This window comes from Rhinopithecus bieti, unplaced genomic scaffold (genome assembly GCF_001698545.2).
Source record: "Rhinopithecus bieti isolate Rb0 unplaced genomic scaffold, ASM169854v2 scaffold_34238, whole genome shotgun sequence".
NCBI lineage: Eukaryota > Metazoa > Chordata > Mammalia > Primates > Cercopithecidae > Rhinopithecus > Rhinopithecus bieti.
Window position 1 is genome coordinate 118,022 of NW_016814414.1, and position 25,027 is coordinate 143,048.

At 38.7% G+C, this 25,027-nt stretch overlaps 1 protein-coding gene across 1 annotated transcript in view; it reads right to left on the reverse strand.

Annotated features, from left to right (window-relative positions):
• ADCY8 (adenylate cyclase 8) overlaps positions 1-25,027 on the reverse strand; it is a gene marked incomplete at its 5' end in the record, with an annotated part of 186,091 nt that overhangs the window by 106,829 nt on the left and 54,235 nt on the right. Inside the window, one exon of the mRNA XM_017850127.1 lies at positions 21,601-21,728. Within this exon, the coding sequence (XP_017705616.1) occupies positions 21,601-21,728 (128 nt within the window). The remainder of the gene's footprint in view (positions 1-21,600; positions 21,729-25,027) is intronic.

Sequence of the window (25,027 nt, forward strand, 5' to 3'; positions counted from 1 at the left end):
GCATGTTCTCACTCATAGGTGGGAACTGAACAATGAGATCACTTGGACTCGGGAAGGGGAACATCACACACCAGGGCCTATCATGGGGAGGAGGAAGGGGGGAGGGATTGCACTGGGAGTTATACCTGATATAAATGATGAATTGATGGGTGCTGACGAGTTGATGGGTGCAGCACACCAACATGGCACAAGTATACATATGTAACAAACCTGCACGTTATGCACATGTACCCTAGAACTTTAAGTATAATAAAAAAAAAGTGACACCATAAAAATTAATATATCTTTATTTGATAAAATAAAGATATAAAACTATAACTATAAAAAAAAGACATGCAGTGTCCTTTTTTTAAAAAAAAGTAAATAAAGAATGAATGAATGATTCCATATACTCAATTGAATCTTTGCAGCCTCTGTTCTTAAGTTGTAAGGTAATGCAAAGCTATTTACATAAGAAAGTAAAGTTGAATTGGGTTGAGAATATGGAAATATTGAAATAAATTAGACATTAGATGGGCAACTTGTGAACATTAGAAGAAATGCTTGTAACTAAAGGATGAGCATTTTCTTGATCTTGGTGAAGTTCCTGGTTTCTGGGTCATTGTTTTGACTTTAACTCTTAAGTTAAAAAGCAAATGGTAGTTTATATCTACTGACAATGAAAACTGTAGGAGCCATTTAAACAAAATTTGACAAGGCAAGAGAAGAAATGGCATCCAGCCTTTGAGAGGAGCACATCAGTTTCTGATGCACTTTCCCAATGAGCTGTGAAGGAGGTCATTGAGAGGGGTCATTTGTGCTATCCACAGCCATGCCCACTACTATATTATTCAAGTGTATAGTGGGATTGTTCTCCCTGCATACTTTTTTAATTTTTAATTTTTGTGAATACATAGTAGGTATATATATTTACGGGGTACATGAGATGTTTTGATTCAGGCAGGCAATGTGAAATAATCACATCATGGAGAATGGGGTATCCATTCCTTCAAGCATTTATCCTTTGAGTTACAAACAATCCAATTACACTCTTTTAGTTATTTTAAAATGTACAATTAAGTTATTACTGACTATAGTCTGTTGTACTATCAAATAATAGGTTTTATTTATTTTTTCTATTTTTTTCTACCCATTAACCATCTCCACCTCCTTGCTAACCCCCCACTACCCTTCCCAGCCTCTGGTAACCATCCTTCTACTCTCTAGGTCTATGAGTTCAATTGTTTTGATTTTTAGATTCTGCACATAAGTTCAAATATGTGATGTTTGTGTGGATATTGATGTTGCTTTTGACCAATGATATATGAGTAGAAGTAATATGTGTCACTTCTGGGCAGAAGCTTTAAGACCATTATCAACAATACTCTTTAACGTTTTTTTCTCTCCTGTATCCACCACCATGAGTCAAGGAGCTCCTGATGAAGCCTTCTTAACAGGGTCCTTGAATCAGGATAAAATGTGGTGTTATCCTGCTATCACACCCCCTCCTGTAATGAACATAAAGTGTGAATGAAAAATAAATGTTTACTGTTTGAAGTCACTGAGATTTTAGGGATGTTTGTTACTATCCTGACTGGCACAGTCATGAGTCCCAATTGATGTTTTCCTTATTACATTGTCATCACTGTAGTATGAGGGTGAATATTACAGACTTTAGTGCCGGACAGCCAAGTTCTCATCTTGTTCCATCACTTACTGGCAACATGACCTTATGGAAGTTATTTTCCTTCCCTACAGATACTTTAATCTCTGCTTCGCTAAAATGTTAATAATAATAACATTGTCAAGATGAGGTGAATAAACACATGTAGGGAGTTTATAACAGTGCCTGGCCTATAATAAGGATGAATTCCTTGTCTACTATTTATGAAGGAATTGTAGCCTGAGAAAATAAAATGATTTTCCCTATGACCCAGAGCTGGTAAGTAGAATTCCAGGACTAAACTGGTACTGTTGTGTTTTTAAAACCCATACTCTTAGCAACACGTGATCCTGGGCACATAGTTTAAGCTGACCCTGAGTTTCAATAGTTGTAAAATAAGGCACTACCTGATTGTTTCACTCACAAAACTATTGTGAGCCCCAAAGGATATAATAATGGATGTTAAAGTGCTTTGCCAGCTAATGGTGAGAGACTATTAAACAGCACATGGTGCTAATGTCATTAGGCAATTAACATTATACAGAGAACGCACTGGAGCATCTTAATGAAAAGACATTTAGATGATTTTTATTTTCCCCTGCAAAACAAGAAGCGTAGCAAGAAGACTTAACATTTTGTTTTGTTTTGTTTTGTTTTTAACTGCATGACTTTTCTTTCTCTTTCATTTTACGTCTGGGATTTGACTTAAATAAAAGATAAGAATGAAACTATGTAAAAGTAATTAATAATTTACAGACATTGATCCTCATTAGTAAGGCTACCCTGTGGTTGCAAAGAACCACAAACACACACAATGTATTTCAAGATCAGTTCTTGAGGGGAGGACTTCGGAGCATTCTTGAAGCTAAAATGGAGGCAATTCTACTCCTAGCGACAAGTCTTGTTCAGTCCTTCCGGAGCAGAGCCCCAGGGATGTTTTGCTGTGCCTAATCACTCACAAATTAAGAGAAAAGGGCTATAGGTGACATCTGCACCTTCTCTTTCTTCTCTAGACACTCGGGTTCTGGAGGGCAGGGATGCCACCTTCCATTTCCACTTAGCACAAAGCTTAGCACACAGACATAGTTAGTGCTGAAAACTATTTATCAAGTTAATGGAGAAAGCTCAATGGCTTTCTGGTTTCACAGGCCTGTGGCTGTCCCAAGGTGGATCTAAGAGTCCCAGAGAAACAACTGGGTTGCCTTAGGACCTGCTAGTTGGGGGAGGGGACGACCCTCTAAACCTCCTCCTTTCAAATAGAGTAAATTCACTCCCTGTTCTTCATGGTGAGATTCCATTCAAAATTTCTTTTAAATAAAAAATACATGTAATTATCATTATTATTTTTGCTCACCTCTATCTAGCTGGGGAAATATCATGCAAAAATTAACAAACCAAAGATTGACAACATTATTTATTTTAACCGAACTATTGAGGAAGCATGTTACAATTATAAGGTAAAAAATGAAGAACCTTAGATTTTTTCTTTCAATTTAAATGCTTCAAAGGGTTCTTTTTAGACAATCTATAGAAGTTGCTAGAGGACGCATAATCCAATAGCAATCATTGACCTATACATTAGACAGGAATTCCAATGCTGTAGGGGCTGGAGCAAATAACACATATTTCCCCAGTAACACCACACAGTCATAGAACCTGCATTAAAGCAGGCCTGGATCTGACATCACACTTCTCCATTTACTGCTTGCAGATGTCAGGCTAGTTGCTTTAGTCTCAGTGTCTCGGTCTTCCCAGGTGCAATGGGGAAGAGAATTGGTCCTCTGTAGAAGTGTTAGGATGCTTCATAAAATAATGTATGTAAAACACTCAGCCTGGTGGATACTCAATACTCAAAAATAGTACCTAGTAGTAATTTTTGGAAGTAATACCATTTTTCAATTGCACAGATTGAATCAGACCAATACAAAACGATGAATTGATCACTCTACCTACCCTTTTCTGCTAAAATTCTGCCTGTATCAACTCTAATCACACAGATATAGCTTCAACCAACCCATTAGCGGGGCAGTTCTCAGGCATAAACTGGTCTAAACAGAGTGAACAGTGGTTACAATTTAGGCAGAATTGATTGAGCCCCAGTCACCTGGAAAAAACGGTGCCCTTGAACATTCCAGAACAAAGGAAAGGCAAGAGAGTTAGTTATGGAGGTCAACTATGTTCATTGCCCAGGGCATTTTGTGCAGACACGGAATCATCTTCATAACAAACCTGGATATCACTACCAGAACCATTTTACAAATGAGAGAACTGAGAGTCATGAGAGGTATATTGCTTTCAGTCACACAGTTATTGATGGACTAGTTAGGATTTCACCCCGGGTGTATGAGCCTGAACCCACTGGTCCATTTCTCCTTCCCTGCATGGCTTCTTTGAAGGGAAATACAGAAGGAAGTATGTGGACTACTGGAGTCTGAGCTGACTCAGCCCAATATATGGACACAGTCTCTACAGATTAATCTCTAAAGTCGCCCTTCTTACAGATCTGAGTTTGCTGAGGGTACTTCAGGAGTCATTGTGGGGTAGGGACTGCCAGTGTGGTGGCCATGGAGCCCAACTTTGCCTTCAACCCTGATCCATTCTATTGCCTCTGCTGCACTTTAGTATCAGCCTGCCTTATGAAACATAGGGTCCATCCGCTTCTTAACATGTTTGAAAGCCACCAAGCTTACCCTGACATGAAATCACTTTGTGATTTCACAAAGTGCTTCCCAATTCATGTTCTCATTTTGATAGCCACAGTGACTCTGAAAGGTAGATGCCGATCAATGTTATAAATTTTGATTTTACAGATGAGCGAACAGAGGCTCTGACAGGATTAAGATATGGTTGTTAACTCTCCTGCACCAGGCCTTTTACCTTAATAACCTAATTTCATCCTGCATTCAAAACCCCAAACATTCTGGGTTGGGGACATAGTTTCTTTTAAATACAACTGGAATGCTTTTTGGAGTTACTACAATTTTCAGATACATAGGGTAATACTCAGGGATAAACATTCTTATGATTCTCTGATTTTGTATGGGTCTTAATCAATTCAGGCTGCCATTAACAAAATTTACAGAGTGGATGGCGTAAATAAGAGGAATGTATTTCTCACAATTCTGGAGGCTGGGAAGTCTGAGATTATGGTGCTAGCAGGATCAGGTTCTGGTGAGGGCCATCTTCCTGGCTTGCAGATGGCTGCCTTCCTGCTGTGCCCCCACAAGGTGGAGAGAGAGAGCCAGCAAGCTCTTTGGGGTCTCTTCTAATAAGGGCACTAAGCCTAATTTAAACCTAATTAGCTCCCAAAAGCCTCATCTCCAGATACTGTTTTATTTGTGGTTAGGGTTTCGACACAGGAATTTTTGGGGGATAAAATTCAGCCCATAGCAATGTGATTTATTAAATGAGGGAGTAAAGCCTATTTTTTTTTAAAAAAACTGAATTATGAAATATATTTTAAGAGATCATTCCCATTTTAATTAATTTAAAAATTATTTGATATGTTTTGTTTCTTGTCGGTAAAAATAAACATAATGTTAGAGCTAAAAGACACGGTGATCCAAGGATGCTCATGGAATACGGCTCCACCACAGCTGGGGCCCCTGGTATCTCAAAGGGAAAGACAGCTGTGGTCACACTAGACTCCTCTGCCCACAAACCTCTAAGAGCTCTGCCACTTCTCCAATGAAGTGAAAGTGATGTTAGTATAATTATGTTGGTGCAAAAGTAATTGTGTTTTTTTGCCATTAATACATTTTGATAGTCACCCTGACTCATCTCCACATATTCTAACTCTGTGCTTTTGCAGATGTTATTGCCTAAGGGAGGGAGGAACACTGTGATGGTTAATTTTATGTGTCAATTTGGTTAGGCCTTTGTATCCAGATATTTGGTTAAACGCCAGGCTAAATGTTGCTGGGAAGGTGTTTTTTAGGTGAGATGAACACTTAAGTCAGTATACTGAGTAAATCAGATTACCCTCCACAATGTGCCTGGGCCTTACACAGTCAGTTGAAGACCTTAAGAGAAAAATTACTGCTGTTCCCCAAGGAAGATGAAATTCTGAATCTAGCCTGCTTTTGGACTTGAGCTACAGTATCAACTCTTCCCTGGATCTCCAGCCTGCTGGCCCACCCTGCAGATTTTAGACTTAACTAGCCTCCACAATTTTGTGAAGCAATTTCTTAAAAAAAATTTTATAGGTAATACAAACCCTGTTGGTTCTGTTTCTCCAGAGACCCCTAATACAAACACCTTCCTGTCATCTCTACCTGTCAAAGCTTCTTCTCTTTTTTGAAATAACATTTTCTTTTTTAGTTATATTAGTTATACATGATTATTCCTAAATATTAAAATATATAGCAAAGAATAAAGAAGAAAATTAAAATTACTTAATTTCATCACAGAGCTTTATGTCCTTTCTTTTAATAAAATAGATTTAATTGAAAAAAGCTGGCAGGTTCCATTCCAGACAGGGGTAGCTAAAATAAAAAAATTTAGAAAAGCTGAAAGTTGGCTTAAACAGTGTGTGCATGTGTCATACACTGCGTGGATTGCTAGACCATGTATACCCGATTTAAAATGCATGAGACATGTTTTATGCCATTCGGGGGGAGGGTAACCACCATGATGTTATGGTTACCCCCATTTGTTGTACTTTGTTTTTTCTTCTTTCTTTTCTCTGCTTCCCTCCTTCCCTTGCCTCGTCTCTGCTCGGCCCTTCCTTATCCTTCTTCATTGTCCGTCTCCGCTCCTGTCTCCTGTCTTCCTTCTTCCTTCCTTCCTTCCTTCCTTTCTTTCTTTCTCTCCTTCTCTCTTTCTCTTTCTCTTTTCCTCTCTGCTTCCCTCCCTTCCTCCCTCCCTCCCTTCCTTCTTTCCTTTCTTTCTTCGTCTTTTTTTTTTTTTGACAGAGTTTTGCTCTTGTTGCCCTGGCTGGAGTACAATGGCAGTACCTTGGCTCACCGCAACCTCCGACTCCCGGTTCAAGCGATTCTCCTACCTCAGCCTCCCTAGTAGCTGGGATTACAGGCATGCAAACCACCATGCCCGGCTAGTTTTGTATTTTTAGTAGAGACGGGGTTTCTCCATCTTGGTCAGGCTGGTCTCGGACTCCCGACCTCAGGTGATCTGCCTGCATTGGACTCCCAAAGTGCTGGGATTGCAGGTGTGAGCCACTGCACCCGGTCATTACCAATTTTTCTATTTTTTTACATATGCCAGAATTTATATAATCATTTCCATACCTTTGAACATTTATGGCATCAGATGGTGCTGTGGTTTGAATATGTCCCACAAATTTCATGTATTAGAAAGTCTCCAAGTGGCAGTATTGAAAATAGTTCACAGAATAAGAGATTCATGGGTTAATGGATTAGTGGGTTATCACGGCAGTGGAACTGGTGGCTTAATAAGGAGAGGAAGAGGCTTGAGCCAGCACATTAGCTCACTCAACCCCTCATCATAAGATACCCTGCGCCCCCTTGCGATTTCACAGCGAGTCTCCACAGGCAAGAAGTCTCTCACCAGATGTGGTCCCTCAGCCTTGGACTTCTCAGCCTCTAGAACTATAAGAAATAAATTCCTTTTCTTTATACATAGTCTGTTTCAAATATTCTGTCAGTAAACAACAGAAAATGGGCTAATAAACATGAACGTGACTCAGAGCCTTTGCTATGTCACTTGCATGCTTGTGTCATTGGGCAGAAGATGTTTTTATTCTACCAGAGCTTGAATTTCATTTGGAAGTTGTTCTTCACAGGGTGTTGGTATTTGTGAAGTAATTCAGGTAGATGATTTAGTATGGTGCCTGGCACATGGTGAACATTCTATCAATATTAGTTTATCAACAATTATTTCTAGATATATTCAATTTTCATTACTACAAATAATTTTGCAAAAAATAAAAATTGCTGTCCATGTACTGAACATCACTCTAATTGAAGAAGGCTTATGAATACTGAATTTAATGGCATTTTGGAACAGAGTGAGACAAGGGACTTTTGGGGGAAATCAAGAAACAGAAAGAGAGAGAGAGAAAGAGAGAAAAGAAAAGAGAGAGAAGAAGTGAGGAAGAGAAGAAAGGAATAGAACAAAAGAGAAAACAATAAAATGTAAGAAAGAGAGAAATAAAAAGGAAGGGAGGCTGGGAAGCAGGTTTAGCCACTCTTGCCTTCAGTAAAAACAATATAATTTCTGTTTTCATTTCTTGTCCTGCCATATTACTTGGCAGGGTGACCCTGCCACAAGGATTAAGACCTTTGCTCTAATTAACTGTTGGGGACAAGCCTGTTACTACTTGGCATTCTGCTGTCATTCCTATGACTTTTTTAGCAATTGCACTGAAAAGACCAAGCTCTGCAATTTTCATTAAGATAAATCAAGAACAACTTTCATAGATCATTAATAAACATTGCATATGACAGAGCCCAGTGTCAGCCCTGGCATCTTCCCAATGATCAGGACTCCCCAGAATAGACACAGGATATGTGAAGAAAAGCCACCTGGAGCCACTTTTCAATCTATGTAATAGAAACTATGATATAAGCCTATTTTAATTAATTTAATTTTATGAACAGGCATGCATGAGATGATATTAAGTGTTTCATTGGAAATAAAATTACATTCAATCTCTTTTTTGCCATTCATCTAGCTAATATCATGTTTCTAAAATTAACTATTTTTGGTCGATTGAATTTACTATGAGGCTCTTTTGATTAGGGCTTATTATCTTGTTATTCTCAGATGTTTATTGACTGACATTTTCCTCTTTCAATATCAGTTCTGCTAAAGTATTAGGAATGTACCAATGTATGTAGGATCTCCTAAACTATATGTTGATCCTTTGGGTACTGATGGCAAATTTTAGGCATCAGAAGCAATCGTGCAAATCTGGAGTTGGGAGGTGGGCTGCCATGATGACTAAGATAGATGGCTTTGAAGTCAGATGATTCCAGAATTGGTGCCCTTGTGCTGCCACTGACTAGTCGTGTGATCTAGATAGAGGTAATTATACAACCTCTGTTAGCTTGTATGGCAGAGGCACCTGACAGTCTTAACTGAAGCATACCCTGAGGGTGACCCTATGGTCTAAGAAGAGCGTTAGTTTGGAGTTCCAAGCTAAGGAATCTGAGGGTGGCCAACATGGAGATCCACCGCTTACTCATGAAGAACAGCCAAACCTCTGGCTCATTTCCCTGGCACACAGGCTGTGAGGGGACTGAAGCCCTTTGCTTTGGATGAAATGGGGGTTGCTAGGTAGAGAGCAATAAGTAAAATGCTGTATAAACAGCATGCTTTTACAAATGACAGTTGTCTTTTTGTGCAGGGTGCCACCACTGGACCCCCCCATATGTAATTTCCCCCAAAAAACCCTATGTCTCATTTGCTGTCTCTAGGTCTCATCTTCAGCCTGAGACACAGTACCATCCCTGCTGGAGGCAATAGGGGTCCAGCACTACATAGCTCCAATTTTCTCATTGGTAAAGTAGGGGCCAACTTCCAGATCTTCCATTCATTAGGACAAACCTGTCTAGCAATATTGTTTGTTGTTTGCATCCATTCTCATTGTTGCTCTAAACTAGTCTGATTTGTCCATGCTGCAGACATACTTAGTTCTTCAGTAATTGGCCTATCACCCCTGCCTATCTTCTAGAATTTTTATGAGGACTTAATGAGCCAAAGCATGCAAGACATTTATCTCAGTATTTGGGATATAGTGAGTGTTTAGGAAACTCAAGCGGCCGGGCACGGTGGCTCACGCCTGTAATCCCAGCACTTTGGGAGGCTGAGGCAGGCGGATCACGAGTTCAGGAGATCAAAACATGGTGAAACCCCATCTCTACTAAAAATACAAAAAAAAAAAAAAAAAAAAAAAAAAGAAAAGAAAAGAAAAAAAAAGTTAGCCAGGCGTGGTGGCATGCACCTGTAGTCCCAGCTACTGGGGAGGCTGAGGCAGGAGAATTGTTTGAATTCGGGAGGTGGGGGTTGCAGTGAGCCGAGATCACGCCACTGCACTCCAGCCTGGGTGAACAGAGTGAAGCTCTATCTCAACAACAACAACAACAACAACAAAAACAAAACAAAAAGAAATTTAAGCTGCTATCATTATTTTATGAGCACAGAATAGAAGCTATGGTAAAACAATAGGTTTCTGTAACTCAACTGCATCAAATTTTCTAGTATCCAAACTCAGCCTCCCTTGCAAGATTCTATTAAAAATATTTCCATAGTGATAACATGCATGCTACCTATTTGAGTTTTCCCATTTGAAGTTGGGATCTTATTATCCTTATTTTGCAGAAAAGGCCATGGAGGCTATAAGTTAAGTCACCCACCCATCATTACAGACCTAATTATAGGAAGAGGCAGGAAACAGGCTAGGTCTGTTGCTGCCTCTCAAGGGCTCCCCAACCCATTCCATTCACTCAGCATATTTTCTGTGTCACCTTACAGTACAATAGGCACTCTTTCAGGGAAACTTTGTCACGATCACATCCAGCAATGAATTATAATTTTAATAAAATGGAATCCTGACTGAAATTCTTGGAGTAGTCAATTGAAAAATAAATTTAATGTCATGATAAATGTTTAATTAAAATTTGTATGTCACATATTGTCTGTTGGGTGACTCTTGGAACTCAGCTTTGATGTGTTATCATCCCTTCCTTTCTATTTCACAGCTGCTGCTCTATTTCAGGTCCTCACTTCTCTCCCCTGGTTTAGTATGAGAATATCCCCAAACCAGTTTCCTTCCCCTTGGCCTCTGCTTCCTCCATTCCAGTGTCAATGGGAGAGAGAGTTATCCCTTTCCACAGTCGTCTTCCTGACATCCAGATCTGACCATGTCACTTCCCTACTTTAAGAGTCAGTGACTTTTCATTGCTTGAGGGATAAAGCCCCAACATATCTTACTCTAACCCTATTGTTTTAATTTAGAATTGTGGTAATTACCAAGGTCAGCTGCAACACTTAACACACACATGCACACACATACAAACATATAAACACATATATACCACACGTGCATACATTTACACACACACACATACACATGTACACACATACATTCATCCACACATACATGTGGCTTTTGCCATTCTTAATAGCTAGCATGACTCATCGTTCAAACCTTTGTTTCCAGGAAAAAAAATACACTTTGATTCTTGGTTAAAAAGGCTACTGCGCAAACAGCTCAGTAAAAGGCAAATGACGGGGAAAAGCTTCCCCTTATACTTGTACTTTTGATTGTCTTGACTCTTGCCCACTTTGCATTTAAAAAAAGTATTTTTTATTTTATTTTTTGTACATTCACAGATAAAATTGTATATATTCATTGCATACAACATGAAGATTTGAAGCATATATACATTGTGGAATGACTCAATCTAGCTAATTAACACATGTATTACCTCACAGTTATCATTTTTATGGGGAGAACACATGACATCCAATCTCAACATTTTTCAAGAATAAAATATATTGTCAACTATAGTCACCAAGCTGTGTAATAGGTCTTTCGAATTTATTTTTCCTATCTAGTTGAAATTTTGTATCTTTTGATTAATGTCTCCTCAACCAGACTCCAACCACCCCTAGCCCCTGATAAACACCATCTCTACTTCTATGGGATAGCTTTTACAGCTTCCACATAGGAGTGAGATCATGAAGTATTTATCTATCTGTGCTTAGCTTATTTCTCTTAACATAATGTCCATATTCATCTATTTTATTGAAAATGTCAGGTTTTCCTTCTTTATGATATGATAGTATTCCATTATGTATATATACACCACATTTTTCTTTATCCATTCATCCATTGATGGGCATTCAGGTTGATTACATATCTTGGCTATGGTAAATAATGCTGCAATAAACATGGGAGTACAGACATTTCTTCAACGTACAGATTTCATTTCCTTTGGATAATTACTCAGTAGTGGAATTATTAGATCATATGGTAGTTCTATTTTTTAAGTTTCTGAAGAACTGCCACTGTTTTAAATAATGATTGTATTAATTTTCATTTCCACCAGCAGTGTTCAAAGTTTCCTTTCCACCACCTCCTGGCCAATACTTGTTATCTCTTGACTTTTTGATAGCAGCTATTCTAATAGGTATGAGGTGATATCTCATTGTGGGTTTTATTTGCATTTCCCTGATGATTAGTGATGTTTAACTTTTTAAAAAATATAGCCGTTGGCTTGTATGTCTTCTTTTGAGAAATGTGTATTCAGGTCCTTGTCCATTTTAAAATCAGGTTATTGATTTTCTTGCTGTTGAGTTGTGGGAATTTCTTAGATATTTTGGATTTTTAACGTTTTATCAGGAGTATAGTTTACAAGTATTTTTTCCCATTCTGTAGATTATGTTCACTATCTTAATTGTTTCTTTTGTTATGCAGAAGCTTTTTAGTTTGATGTAATCCCATTTGTCTATTTTCGCTTTTTCTTCGCAGCTCTTGTAAACAAACTCTTGTAAATAAAATCTTGGCCTTTTTTTTTTCCAAATAGTTTGCTGTTAATATGTAGAAATGCTACTTATTTTTGTATGTTGATTTTATATCCTGCAACTTTACTAAATTTGTTTAATTCTAACCTTTTTTTTTGGTGGAGTCTTTAGGGTTTTCTCTATATAAAATCATGTCATCTGCAAAGAGAGACAATTTAACTTGTTCCTTTCTGACTTAGATGACTTTTAATTCTTTCTCTTGTTTAACTGCTCTAGCTAGGACCTCCTGTACCTATGTTGAATAGAAGTGGCAAGAGTGGACATCCTTGTCTTTTTTCAGATCTTAGAGGAAAATATTGCAACTTTTTATTGTTTAAAAATTTTGTTTTAATGACAGGGTCTGCTCTGTTGCCTAGGCTGGTGTGCAGTGGCACGATCATAACTTACTGCAGCCTCAAACTCTTGGTCTCAAGGGCTCCTCCCACCTCAGACCTCTGAGTAGTTAGGGGATTACAAGTGCCACTATGTCCAGCTTGGGGGAGGTCAATTTGAAGAACTAAAGCAGTCACCTGTGGCTGCCAAAGAGAATACAGTGGTGCTAACACAGCAACCTCAAATTCCTAGGCTCAAGTGATCTTTCCTCCTCAGCCTCCCAAGTAGCTAGGACTACAGGCATGTGCAACCACATCTACATAATTTTTAAATATTTTGTGGAAATGAGGTCCTTCTATTATTGCTCAGGTATCAGACTAGTCTTATACTCCTGACCTCAAGCTATCCTCCCACCTTGGCCTCACAATATGCTGGCATTAGAGGTGTGAGCTGCCGCACTTGGCCTAACTTTTTCTTATTGAGTATGATATTAGCCCTGGGTTTGTCATATACATGGCCTTTATTATTTTTAGGTACATTCTTTCTATACCTAACTTATTGAGAATTTTCATCATGAAAGGCTATTGAATTTTGTGAAATGCTTTTTCTGCATCTATTGAAATGATCATGTGGTTTTGTCCTTTATTCTGCCATTGTGGTGATCACATTTATTGATCTATGTATGTTGAACCATCCATGCATCCTGGGATGAATCCTACTTGAGTATGGTGAATGATCCCTTTAATGTGCTGTTGAACTTGGTTTTCTAGAATTTTATTGCATATTTTTGTTCATCAGGAATAAAATCAGGAATATTTTTGTAATTAATCAGGAATATTCTGTAATTTTCTTTTTTGTAGTGTCTTTGTCTGGCTTTGGTTTCTGGATGATACCAGCCTCATAAAATGAGTGTGGAAATATTTTTTCCTCTTCAATTTTTTGGAAGAGTTTGAAAAGAATTGATATTCTTATTTAAATTTTGATAGAATTCACAGTGAAACCATCAGGTCCTGGGCCTTTTTTAGATGAGAGACTTTATATTACTGATTCAATCTCCTTACTTGCTGTGGACCTATTAAGATTTTCTATTTCTTCATAATTCAGTTCTGGTAGATTGTATGCCTCAAATGAATTTATTCATTTTATTTTTTTGTTTTTTCTTATTTAGTCCAGTGATAGGTCTTTCAATTTTATCATTTCAAAAAAATTCAACTCTTGGTTTTGTTTATTTTTTCTATTTTTTTTTTCTAGTCTTTATCTATTTCTGTCCTGATTTTTATTATTTTCTTTCTTCTACTAACTTTGGACTTAGTTTGTCCTTGTTTTTCTAGTCCCTTGAGGTGCAATGTTAGGTTGCTTATTTGAGATCCTCTTTTGTGATGCAGGTGTTTATTACTGTAAACTTCCCTTATATAACTGCCTTTGCTGTATCCCATAAGTTTGTTATGTTGTTTTCCAATTTTGTCTCAAGAAATTTTAAAATTTTCCTTTAAGTTCCTTCATTGACCCATTGGTTGTCCAGGAGCATGTTGTTCAATTTCAATGTATTTGTGAATTTTGTGAAGTTCCTCCTGTTATTCATTTCTAGTTTTATACCCTTGTGATCAGAAAAGATACTTTATATGATTTGAATCTTCTTAAATTTGTCGAGATTTGTTTTATGTCCTAACATATGAGCTATCCTGGATAATCTTTCATGTGCAGTTGAGAATAATGTATATTCTGCAGCTATTGAATGAAATGTTCCATATATGTCTATTAGGTCCACTTATTTGAGAGCATAGTGTAAGTCTGATGTTTCTTTATTGATTTCCTGTATGGATAATCTGTGTACTGCTGAAACTGGGATGTTGAAGTCCTCTACTATAATTACATTATGGTGTTATCTTTCCCTTCATATCTATTAACATTTGCCTTGTATTTTTAGGTGCTTTGATGTTGGGTGCAGATATATTCACAATTGTTATATCCACTTGCCGAATCATCCCTTTATCATTATGTAATGACCTTCTTTGTTCACTTTCATAGTTATTAATGCAAAGTCTATTTTATCTTGCATAAGTATAGGTATTCCTGTCCTCTTTTGTTTTTTATTTGCATGTAATACCTTTTCTATCCTTCACTTTCAATCTATGTGTGTCCTTGCAGGTAAAGTGAGCCTTTGTAAGCAGCATATAACTGAGTCTTGTTTTTCATTCATTCAGGCACCCTGCGGTTTTTGATTCTAGAATTTAATGCATTTACATTATAGGTAGAGACTTACTACTGCCATCTTGTTAATTGTTTCTAGTTGTTTTGTAGATCTTTTGTTACTTTCTTCCTCTCCTTTTGTCTTCCTCTGAGGTTAAGTGATTTTCACTAGTGTTATATTTGAATTCTTTGCTTTTTTTTTTTTTTTCTTTTGAGACAGACTCTCACTCTGTTGCCCAGGCTGGAGTGCAGTGGCGGGATCTCGGCTCACTGCAAGCTCCGCCTCCCGAGTTCATGCCATTCTCCTGCCTCAGGCTCCTGAGTAGCTGGGACTACAGGCGCCCACCACCATTCCTGGCTAATTTTTTGTATTTTTATTAGAGACGGGTTTTCACCATGTTAGCCAGGATGGTCTCGATCTCCTGACCTCGTTATCTGCCCACCTCAGCCTCCCAAAGTGCTGGGATTATAGGCGTGTCACCACGCCTGACCCCTTGCTTCTATTTTTTGTGTATTTACTATAGGTTTTTGCTTTGTAGTTACCATGAGGCTTATGAAAACATCTCTCATTTATAACAGGTTATTTTAAGCTGATGGCAACTTAATTTTGATCACACACACCCTACTGTATATTTTTAAACCACTTTGTCCAGCATTTTATATTTTTATGTAAATATTTACATTTTAATATTGTATATTTCTTAACAAATTAGCGTGGCTATTATTATTTGTAGTAGTTTTGTTTTTTATCCTACATTACAAAGATATAAGTAATTTACATCTTTTTCCAAGTTTGAAAAGTTTTCTGTTACTATTTTTTAAAACAAGTTTTCTACCCTTTTATCTTTCTGTTCTTCTAAAACCCACAGGACTTGAATATTTGCTCTTTTGGAGTTGTCCCATAAATCCTGTATTACTATAGTATTAGAGTATTCTGAATTTTACTTTGTACTTATTTTTACCCGTGAGTTCTACACTTTCAAATTTTTTTATTATACTCATTAGCATCCTTTTCTTTCAGCTAGAACTTCCTTTAGCATTTCTTATAAGGCAAGTCTGTTGGTGGTGAATTTCCTCAGCTTTTGCTTGTGTGGGAAAGTCTTTATCTCCCTTCATTTCTAAAGGACAGTTTTGCTAGGTATAGTATTTTTGGCTGGCAGGTTTTTCATTTCCCTTCAGCACTTTGAATATATCTCCCACTTTCTCCTAGCCTGTAAGGTTTCTGCTGAGGAGTCTGATGTTAACCGTATTGGGACTCCTATATGTGGTATTTGCTTCTTTTTGTTGTTGTTGCTTTCAGGATCTTCTTTTTTCTTTGATTTTAACAGTTTGATTATTATGTTTCTTTGACTATTCTTATTTGGGTTGAATCTGACTGAAGATCTTTGACCTTCATGTACCTGGATATTTACATCTTTTTCCAAGTTTGGAATGTTTCCTGCTACTATTTGTTTAAATAAACTTTCTACCCCTTTATCTTTCTGTTCTCCTTCTAAAACCCCCATGACTTGAATATTTGCTCTTCTGATATCCCATAAATTCTGTAAGCTTTCTTTATACTCCTTTATTCTTTTTTCTTCTTTGACTGTATATTTACAAGTAACCTGTGTTGGTGTTCATAATTTCTTTCTTATGCCTGAGAAATTCTGCTGTTGGTGTTCTCTATTGCAGTTTTCATTTTGGTTATTATATTTGTTGCTCTAGGCTTCTTTTTAAAAATTATCTTCAATCTCTCCATTAAGTTTCTTGTTCTGGTCACTTATTATTTTCCTCATTTTATTATTTTTTTGCATTTTCCTTATGTTTGCTGGGATTCCTTAAAATAGTTATTTTGAAATATTTGGCAGGCAGTTCACACATCTTGATTTCTTTAGGTTCAGTCACTGGCACCTTATTTTGTCTCTTAATGATGTCATGTTTCCCTGATGATTTTTGACCCTCATCATTGTGCCTCAATCCCTGCTCAGTTGAATAAGTAAGTTCCTTATTATAGTCTTCATAGACTGAATTTTCCTGGGAAAGCACTATAGCAGGTGTGGTGCTGCAGCATTCCAGAAGCCCGGGGCAGCTGCAGCCAGAATGACATTGCTAGAAACATGGTACCTACTACATGAGTATTACTTCTGGGTGGGCCAGAAGCCTGGAACCACTGAGGCTTGCCAATTGCTAAGGGATGTCCAGAGTCCAGGTCCACTAATGTCAACCTAATAGTGGTGTGTACCTGAGATCGGGTTGGCCAAGCAAGCTTGTAGCCTTGAGCTGTGTGGTCCTACCTGCCACTGGGGCATGTGTAGAGGCTTAGTCTGTGGTTACCAGCCTGGTATATGGTACCATGAGGGTCTGCCTAGTGCTGGGTTTTACTGTGGCAGGCCTGGTGTTGGGGTCCAAGGAAAAGTCCTGTGCCCACTTCCTTCTTTTTTCCCCAAGTGGATGGTATACTTTTCTGCACTGTGCTGCTTGGGATGGGGGAAGGATGATATGGGTAATATAATATAAATTTGTCCTGCCTACTCCCTTTAATGTACCTTTTCTTATTATTGTGCTACAGCTGAGTATTATGACATCTCACCTGATTTCCTTAGCTCTTTTGAAGCTATTTTCACATATGAATACTTGCTCAAATTGATGTTTCTGTTAGAGAATAATCACAGGAGAGTCCTATTTCACTAAGTGGCTTTACTACTACTCACCCACTTTGAAACCTGCCAATGCTCTAACTAGCAGTAGACAACCCCAGCCTTTCCTGATATTGGCACCCTCTCCTCACATGTCTGTGGTTGTAGAGGATTTCTATCACATGTTTGGATTGATCAGTGAGCAAGAGACTAGGGTCATTTTGAGTGTTGGTTTGCCATTTGCACAAAAATTATAGATCTCACCTAAACAAGGAAACTATTGGAGTTGTTAGATATAGTGACTAAAAATCCAAATGCCATCTTACCATCAGAACACTGGCCCCTTGTCTTTCGGCACTCTGGGGACTGATGGTATCCTAACTTTGAGAAAATGTCAGAAATAGGGACAAGGAGAGCTGCTGAAAGGGGAGGACAAAACTTCAAACAGGGGTCCATTTCTGACAGCATATAAAGAGGGTGAACATGAAATCTGAGGACACCAGTCAATACCTGGTTTATTAACCTAACGTTATGATACATGCAGTATAATATTATGAACATTTCCAGTCTTTATAGCTTCTCTCAAGTTTACAAATTGGAACAAGCAACTTTGCAGTTGAATAAAAAATTCCATCTTGTGTAAGCAATAATTGGTTAAGACTATTAACTTTTTGATAAAGCTATGTAACTGTCACTTCCTTCTAAACACATTAAGGTGCAAATATTGTTCACCAGCCATTCCTCAGAGTGAAATATTTGACAGTAAGACTGGAAACTATAGAAGTCTGAGCCAATTGCAACCAAGGTTTGCCTAATTCCAGGGCTCCTATTAATTCCTTTTTAGCATGCTTTCTTGCTAACTAGAATAATTAATACTGGACCTCATGTTACTTAGATTAGAATCAAGGAGTTGTTTGGATATTAATAGATTTTGATTCATACAGTTTGAAAAGACTTTGAATCATTTCTCACTGTTCAATTTCAAAACTCCAGAAAGGAGATCTTAAATTCAATAAAATGATCAGGAAGAATAAAGTCCTCTCCAGAAAGAGAAATAATAATGCTCTAAGTACCTTAAAGTATTGGATTATAGATGTTCATTTATTTTCCAATGTTATCTCTGTAATGTATCTTTTACTTAAGGCTAAGATACAAACCCTTATGGCAAGTCTGTAGAAAGTTTTGCTACTTAAACTCTGATGTTTTTGTGGCTATAAATCACAGATTTTCAGAACTGGTGGAGACTTCAAAGTTGTCTGACCTGATTTTCTTATTTTGTAGGCAATAAATTTAATTGTTCCCCTAAATGACACCCATGCACAAAGACCTCCATGTGACATGTTTATCACTGTATTTCTAGGGCTTAGCCCAGTTCCTGACACATAGTGGAGCTCAATAAACATTTGTTGATGGGTTTACTGATTGACAGAATAAGGCTCACACACCTAATTAGTTGTAGAGATCTCTGATCTTCTGGGTATCAGTCTGTATTACTCTGCTCTTGCATTGCTATAAAGAACTACCTGAGACTGGGTAATTTATAAAGAAAAGAGGTTTAATTGACATGTAGTTCCACAGGCCGTACAGGAAGCATGACTGTTGAGGCCACAGGAAACTTACAATCATGGCAGAATGTAAAGGGGAAGCAGGCACATCTTACGTAACAGAGAAAGAGGAAGAGAGTAAAGACACACTTATAAACAACCAGATCTCACGAGAACTCACTCACTATCATGACAACAGCAATGGGGAAATCCACCCCCATGATCCAGTCACCTCCCATCAGGCCCCTCCTCCAACACTGAGGATTACAATTTGACATGAGATTTGGGTAGGAACACAAATCCAAACCATATCGCGGTCCATTGTCCCCCTTTACACCAGTTAAAATATTATTACAATTCATCCTAGTTTTCAGGGAAAAACTCTCAAATGTTCAAATTTGCAGTTAAAAAACATCTGCAGCCTTTTCCATTAACCAAAACCTGAACAAAAGGGAATTCTGTGTTGGAACCTATAGATTCTTCTCTCCATAGTTCCTGAAGTGGAGTACTTCTGTATCTCTACAGAAGACAGGGAGATAGTAGAAAGACATCTTGGGTCTCTTTATCTACCTACCTACTTGGTATTAGGGATAGTAAAGGGTTTGGTTTCCATCATATACTTCATAGAAAAGTACCATAAATTCTCATCCCACTTGTGCATCTCCTGATTCCATTTTTTTGGCTTTATAGGAGACTTTCAGATAAATCCCTTAAATGAGGTGTAAGGCCTCTGAAATTGCTACTCAAAATTTTTTCTTTCTATGGGGACCAATGACATAAGAAGACTGTGACAACTGGATATTTTTCTTGAGATATGATAAAGCTCTACATGTGCCTTTCTAGAGGTAGGCTGCTATCACTATGGACACATGCCTTCTGCTGATGGAACGGCACTAAAAGGATTTTGGAAATTCCTAGTCTCTTTGCCCTTTGCTGGAATGGTAATCCAGCAGTCTTTAAAGAGGCTTGGATGCAGGCAGAATTACTCTGGATCCACTTTGATCACCAAGCTGGCCAGCCCAGCCTAATGTAGTCTGGGGCGGTGGCCTAATGTAGGGCAGGAAAACTTAACCAGATAATGCTTAAAATTCTATTAGAGATGGTGTAAAGGGAGAAAGAAGGTCTTTAGAGTGCTTTTGTCTCCTGCTCCTCAGATTCCTTCTCTTCTGAAATAATAAAAATATGATGATACCCAGACAAGGAAAGAATCCCAAATTTTGACCTTAAGACACCCAGAACCATGGCCTCTGGGTCCCTCCTCATAGTCCACCTCCCTGTGCCTGTTCTTGTGAGTTCCTGCTGCTCCCTTTTGCAAGACAATGTGCTATAGCAACTGCTAACTCTAAATGAAAGCTATGTAGTAAAGATGGTCACTCAACAGTCTTCAAGTGGAGTGCTGTTTGTAAACGGAAGGGCCTTTGCTGTTTTCTACAAACTGTTTGACTGTACCCCTATTGCCCACTGCCTTCTTTCAACAAAACGTGGTTTTTCCTCATGGTAGCTTCTGGGAGAATATGATGTTTCCTAGTTCGTTTCCTTTGTGAAAACTGGGTTGTCTGTGGAAATATCTTTTACTGCAGGTGGAAAAACTTCATGTGAAAAGTTGAAATCTGTGAAGCTGCATTTTGAGAAACCCTCTATTATACTGATTTTTCCAAGGTATGTTCTAATTCCACCTTTAAAATCTCTCTAAAGGCAGTGGTTTTCAAGGTTGGCTGTACCTTTGTCTCATGGGAGAAGCTTACAAACAGCTCATGGTCTTCCCTAGATGAATTAAGTCTGAGTTTTTGAGGATGTTAGTCACCCAAGCATTGACATATGTGTGTATGTGTGTGTGTATTTCTGCCTATGCATCCTCTTGTTACTGCTTTTGCTGTGGCTTTGTGAGGACATGACACTTAGAGGCTCTGCAACCAGTTTGGACCCCAGGAGGAGTGCTGACAATACTAAGATTCTGTCTGAAAGCCACATACAGCCTAATTCCAGAGTCCTCAACTCCAATAATTCCTTCCTCCTTGATCCATCATCTATTTGTCAGATATGCTGAACAAAACCAAAAGCGCTTGGCACACATCCATGAAGCCAAGCCTGGTGGAAGTCTGCTAGTAATTTCCTATTGGCCATAGGATAACGTGCAACTCCTAAACATGACTGAGAAGGTCATATGGGCCCTGGCTGCTGCCAGCCTACAGTCCATCTGTCACCACTCTTTCCACCCCAGGCTTCACAGTAGCCATTGCAGCACATCCTGGTTTCTGTACATGTCCATCCTCTCTTGAAAACTCTCCTCTCCACTTCCAGGATTCTGTCAATGTCTGCCCACCTTTCAGTCAACAGCTTAGACATTTCTATTCCGGAAAGCCTTCCGCAACATCCCACATTGAATTAACTTCCTCCTCTATTTTTCCCAAGCATTTGGATTTGATTTATCACAAAGCTTAGTGTTCTGCATTGACATTTTCTATTCATTCATTCATCTCTCCCTCTGCGTTGTAACATCCCTGAAGTTAAGGACTATGCTCATCTTGTTCCTTGCTGCATCTCCACAAGGGCATTTGTAATACAAACTTGTAGCACAAATAATTAAAAGTGAGGTAAACTCGGAAAACAATGATGCTAACAGGTTCATTGGTTTATACGGGAGAGCTAAGGGGCACACGGTTTTTGTGAAATAAGTCAAAGGGTTCTGCCTTTCACCATACATATGATTTACCACAAAGGGTAGATGGAGTGGCGTGTGATCATGCACATTGAAGACCCAGGTAACATGGAGGGGATCACAAATTACCTGATGGTTTTGATCATGCTGAGACCCATTTCAACACAGCAGTGGGCATGGTCCTGGCGGGGCTCAGGAAGTCCAGACACGCAGTAGTAGCAGTCCCCCAGAATTTTAATACGAAGGCAGTGATGCTCCTGGAAGGAACAGGATAAGAGGGAAGGGTCTATGTCAGCAGAAGGATTAGTTCTTCAGAAAGGTTGAGAAAGAGGCAGGACTAGGTGGTCTGCAATTTGGGGTAAGGAGCACCTACCTTTGAAATACACTTCTAACTGTCTTTCTAAAATATTTGAGGTGTAACCTAAATGGGGGTTTGAAGGACCCGGAGGTGGAGTGGAATCAAAAAAAATTGGATTTTGAGCTCAAAAGCTACATGGTTATATCCAAGCTTTGCTATCTACTAGCTCTATGGTCTGCACACCTATCACTTGGCCAGGCCTGACAGAGTGATCACAGTATCTCCTACAAATTCAGCCCCAAGCAATGTCTCTCTTCTCAGAAGCAGCTGTGAATTAACAGCTTTCATCAGTCTTTAGCTTAATAATAAGCACTTAAAAATATACATCACTGAGGGATTCCTATTACTTCAACTTGATAAAGTTCCTTTCCAACAAGGACATTGGCACTTTATGAAGAGGAACTGAGTCTTCTTATATATCCTTTTATTCATGTATTAATTTATATGTTTGTTCATTGAAAAAATTAAAAATCAACTGGGCATCTATAATAAGGCAAACATTGGCCCTAACACAAAGATGACTAATAATAGCTCATATTATGCTCTATAAATAAAACACAGTTAATCCTCACTACAACCCTCTAAGGTGGGTTGTTTTTTACCTCCATTTCACAGGTGAGAAGTAGTTGTTAGTTTGGCAGATTTCCAATCTTAAAGACACAACTCTTCCAAAATTTCAAAGAACAACAAGCATTAAGAAAATAATGCATGCTTTTATATTGGATAGGAAGCAGCTAGATGTTATAGGTTCTAGAAGAAAGAGAACTTAAGGTAGTATAGCATGGGGAGCCAAGAGCACTGGTTTAGGAGTCACGCTGCACAGGATCAAATCTCAGATACCCCCTCCGTGTTTTCTGTGAGTCTTTGGGTAAATTACCTAACCTCTGGGCTTCAGGTGCCTCATCTATAAAACGGGAATAATCATAGGGCCTGTCCCATTGTGCCACTGTGAGGGCTGAGTGAGATGATGCAAGTGAAAGCTCAGTACAGGGCCTGGCAGATGGGGCGCTCAATTAATATTGCCTCTTTCTATGATGAAGACTTGGACTCCAGGCCTGGCTCCTTCACATATCTGTTTTTCATCATGAACAAGTGACGTTTCCTCTTGGTTTCCTTGGGCAGAGTGTTGGGACTGAATGACCTCTGAGATGCCTTCTGGATCTGAAGTCCTAAAGGCTTATGGTTCTACGGCTGTGTAGGAAAGGCAGGGCCCCAGAGCTGGAGAAGGGAAGTTATTGATAAAAAGTGCCCACTGAGAGACCAACAGTACTGTTGATGCCCTTGTAGTAGCAAGCTGTAAAGCACTGTGTTGGTTTCCCAATCTCACCAGGAGTTGGACATTATGTTTGGGTAATGGTAAATATACTATCCCAAGAAAAACAAATATTAGACAGGGAAAAGAGAATCAGAACTGTCTCTGGTACTTCCCCATCAGATTTCTGGAGCCTTGTCAACGTTCTCAAATGGGCCCAGATGCAATCTTCAGAACTCTGACCGCATGTACAGCCATCCCAGGATTATTTTTAGGAGGCCAGAGGTCCTGTCTACTGGCTGCTTCAATGCAGCTAATTTTGCAAGACAGGTGACAATGAGGTCTGATTGATCAAATAAAAGAAGCATAAGGCCTTCGGTTATTTCTTCTAAGACCTTGAGAGTGTCATGATCAGAATGGAACTTAGAAAGTTTCTTGTTCATTGGTGCTAGCAGTGCCCAAATTTGTGGAGTTAGTGGGACTGTTATGAAAAAAGAAATCAGAGGGTTCAGAGATGTTGTAGGGTACATTATTTTTGGCAAGAAAATATGAACAATCCATCAGCAAACACCAAAAACAGCAATCCAAATACTATCTACTATACCCATCACTTATAAAAGCAAATATATTTTTAACACCACAACTAGTGGAAAGACATATCCTCAGAATAAAGGCAAGGTTTTCTTTTTACCTAAATAAATTTAACATTGTGAAAACTCACTGCATTGCTCTTATCATTTTTAAAATCTTATGCCCACAAGTTTAAAATTTCCAATTTGTGTGTATGAAGCAGAATTTGAGAACCAGTGTTCCAATATCTTATTCTGATTTTGCAGATCCGAGCACTGAGACTGGAAGGCAGGGATTGGTGACTTCATCTGCAAATGGTCTTTTGGGGCGTTGGGTTGGTATGAGAGACTCATGTGAGAGAAAGCCTGGTGCCATCAAAACCAGATGCATGGATTGGCCTGTTGCCTGTTTGCTACAGGGAGGGATGAGGGAAAGGGGCATAACAAAAAATACTTTGGTCTAAGAATCCAACATCTGCATTCCAGGCAAATTTACCTGCTGTTTGATCTTGGATAAGACACTGAAGCCACTGTATGTGGGTTTCAATTCCTCATATGTGACAAGTGCCAAAATCTATCTTGTCCTTAATACATAACAGAGTAAGCTTGGCCGTCACTTAACAATGACAATGACAACTGACACCCGGAAGTAGCCTTCTCATTGTTCAACATGCTGCTCCTTATCTTTTTTCATTGAGCTTCACAATAAAACTCTGAACATGGCAGAGCAGGTAAAGTCACATCTGTTTTACAGATAGAAAAATCTCAGTGGAGAGAGGTGAAGCTTCCTGTGCCACAGAGGAGCTAGCTAACAGTAGCAACCTGGGCTGGCCGTCACCCTCACCAACTCTGAATCTGTGATCTTTCCCTGAAAACAGAGGTGAAAGCACTTTGGAAAAAATCTAAGTGGGGACAGGAGCTAATAGTCACTGAGCACGTACAATGTGCCAGGCAATGTGTTAAATGCATTACACTTATCTCACTTAGTCTTCAGGACCACTTTCTGAGTTACGTGCCATTTTACAGATGGGAACAGCAGGCTTGAGGGAAAGACCACACAGCAAGTAAGAGGCAGAAGAAGAATTCAAACCCATGTTCGTCCGATTGTGGGGCTCCGTGCTCTCTCTTGTTAAAACTGCGGGAATTATGGCAAAGTCTAGAATGGTAGGTCTCCTGACAAAAGTGTGTTTTAGAAGGAGATTGTGTAAAATAGTTTATTACTCTTCTGAGGCTGACATTGAATAACGATGTGATGATGTTTATGTCCAGGGTTTGTTGTTCTTCCAACAAAAGGTGGAGCTGGTAGCCTCCTTGAAACTCTTTGGATCCCAAATACATGGTTGTATATATGCATATATATTATATAAAATTATTTTA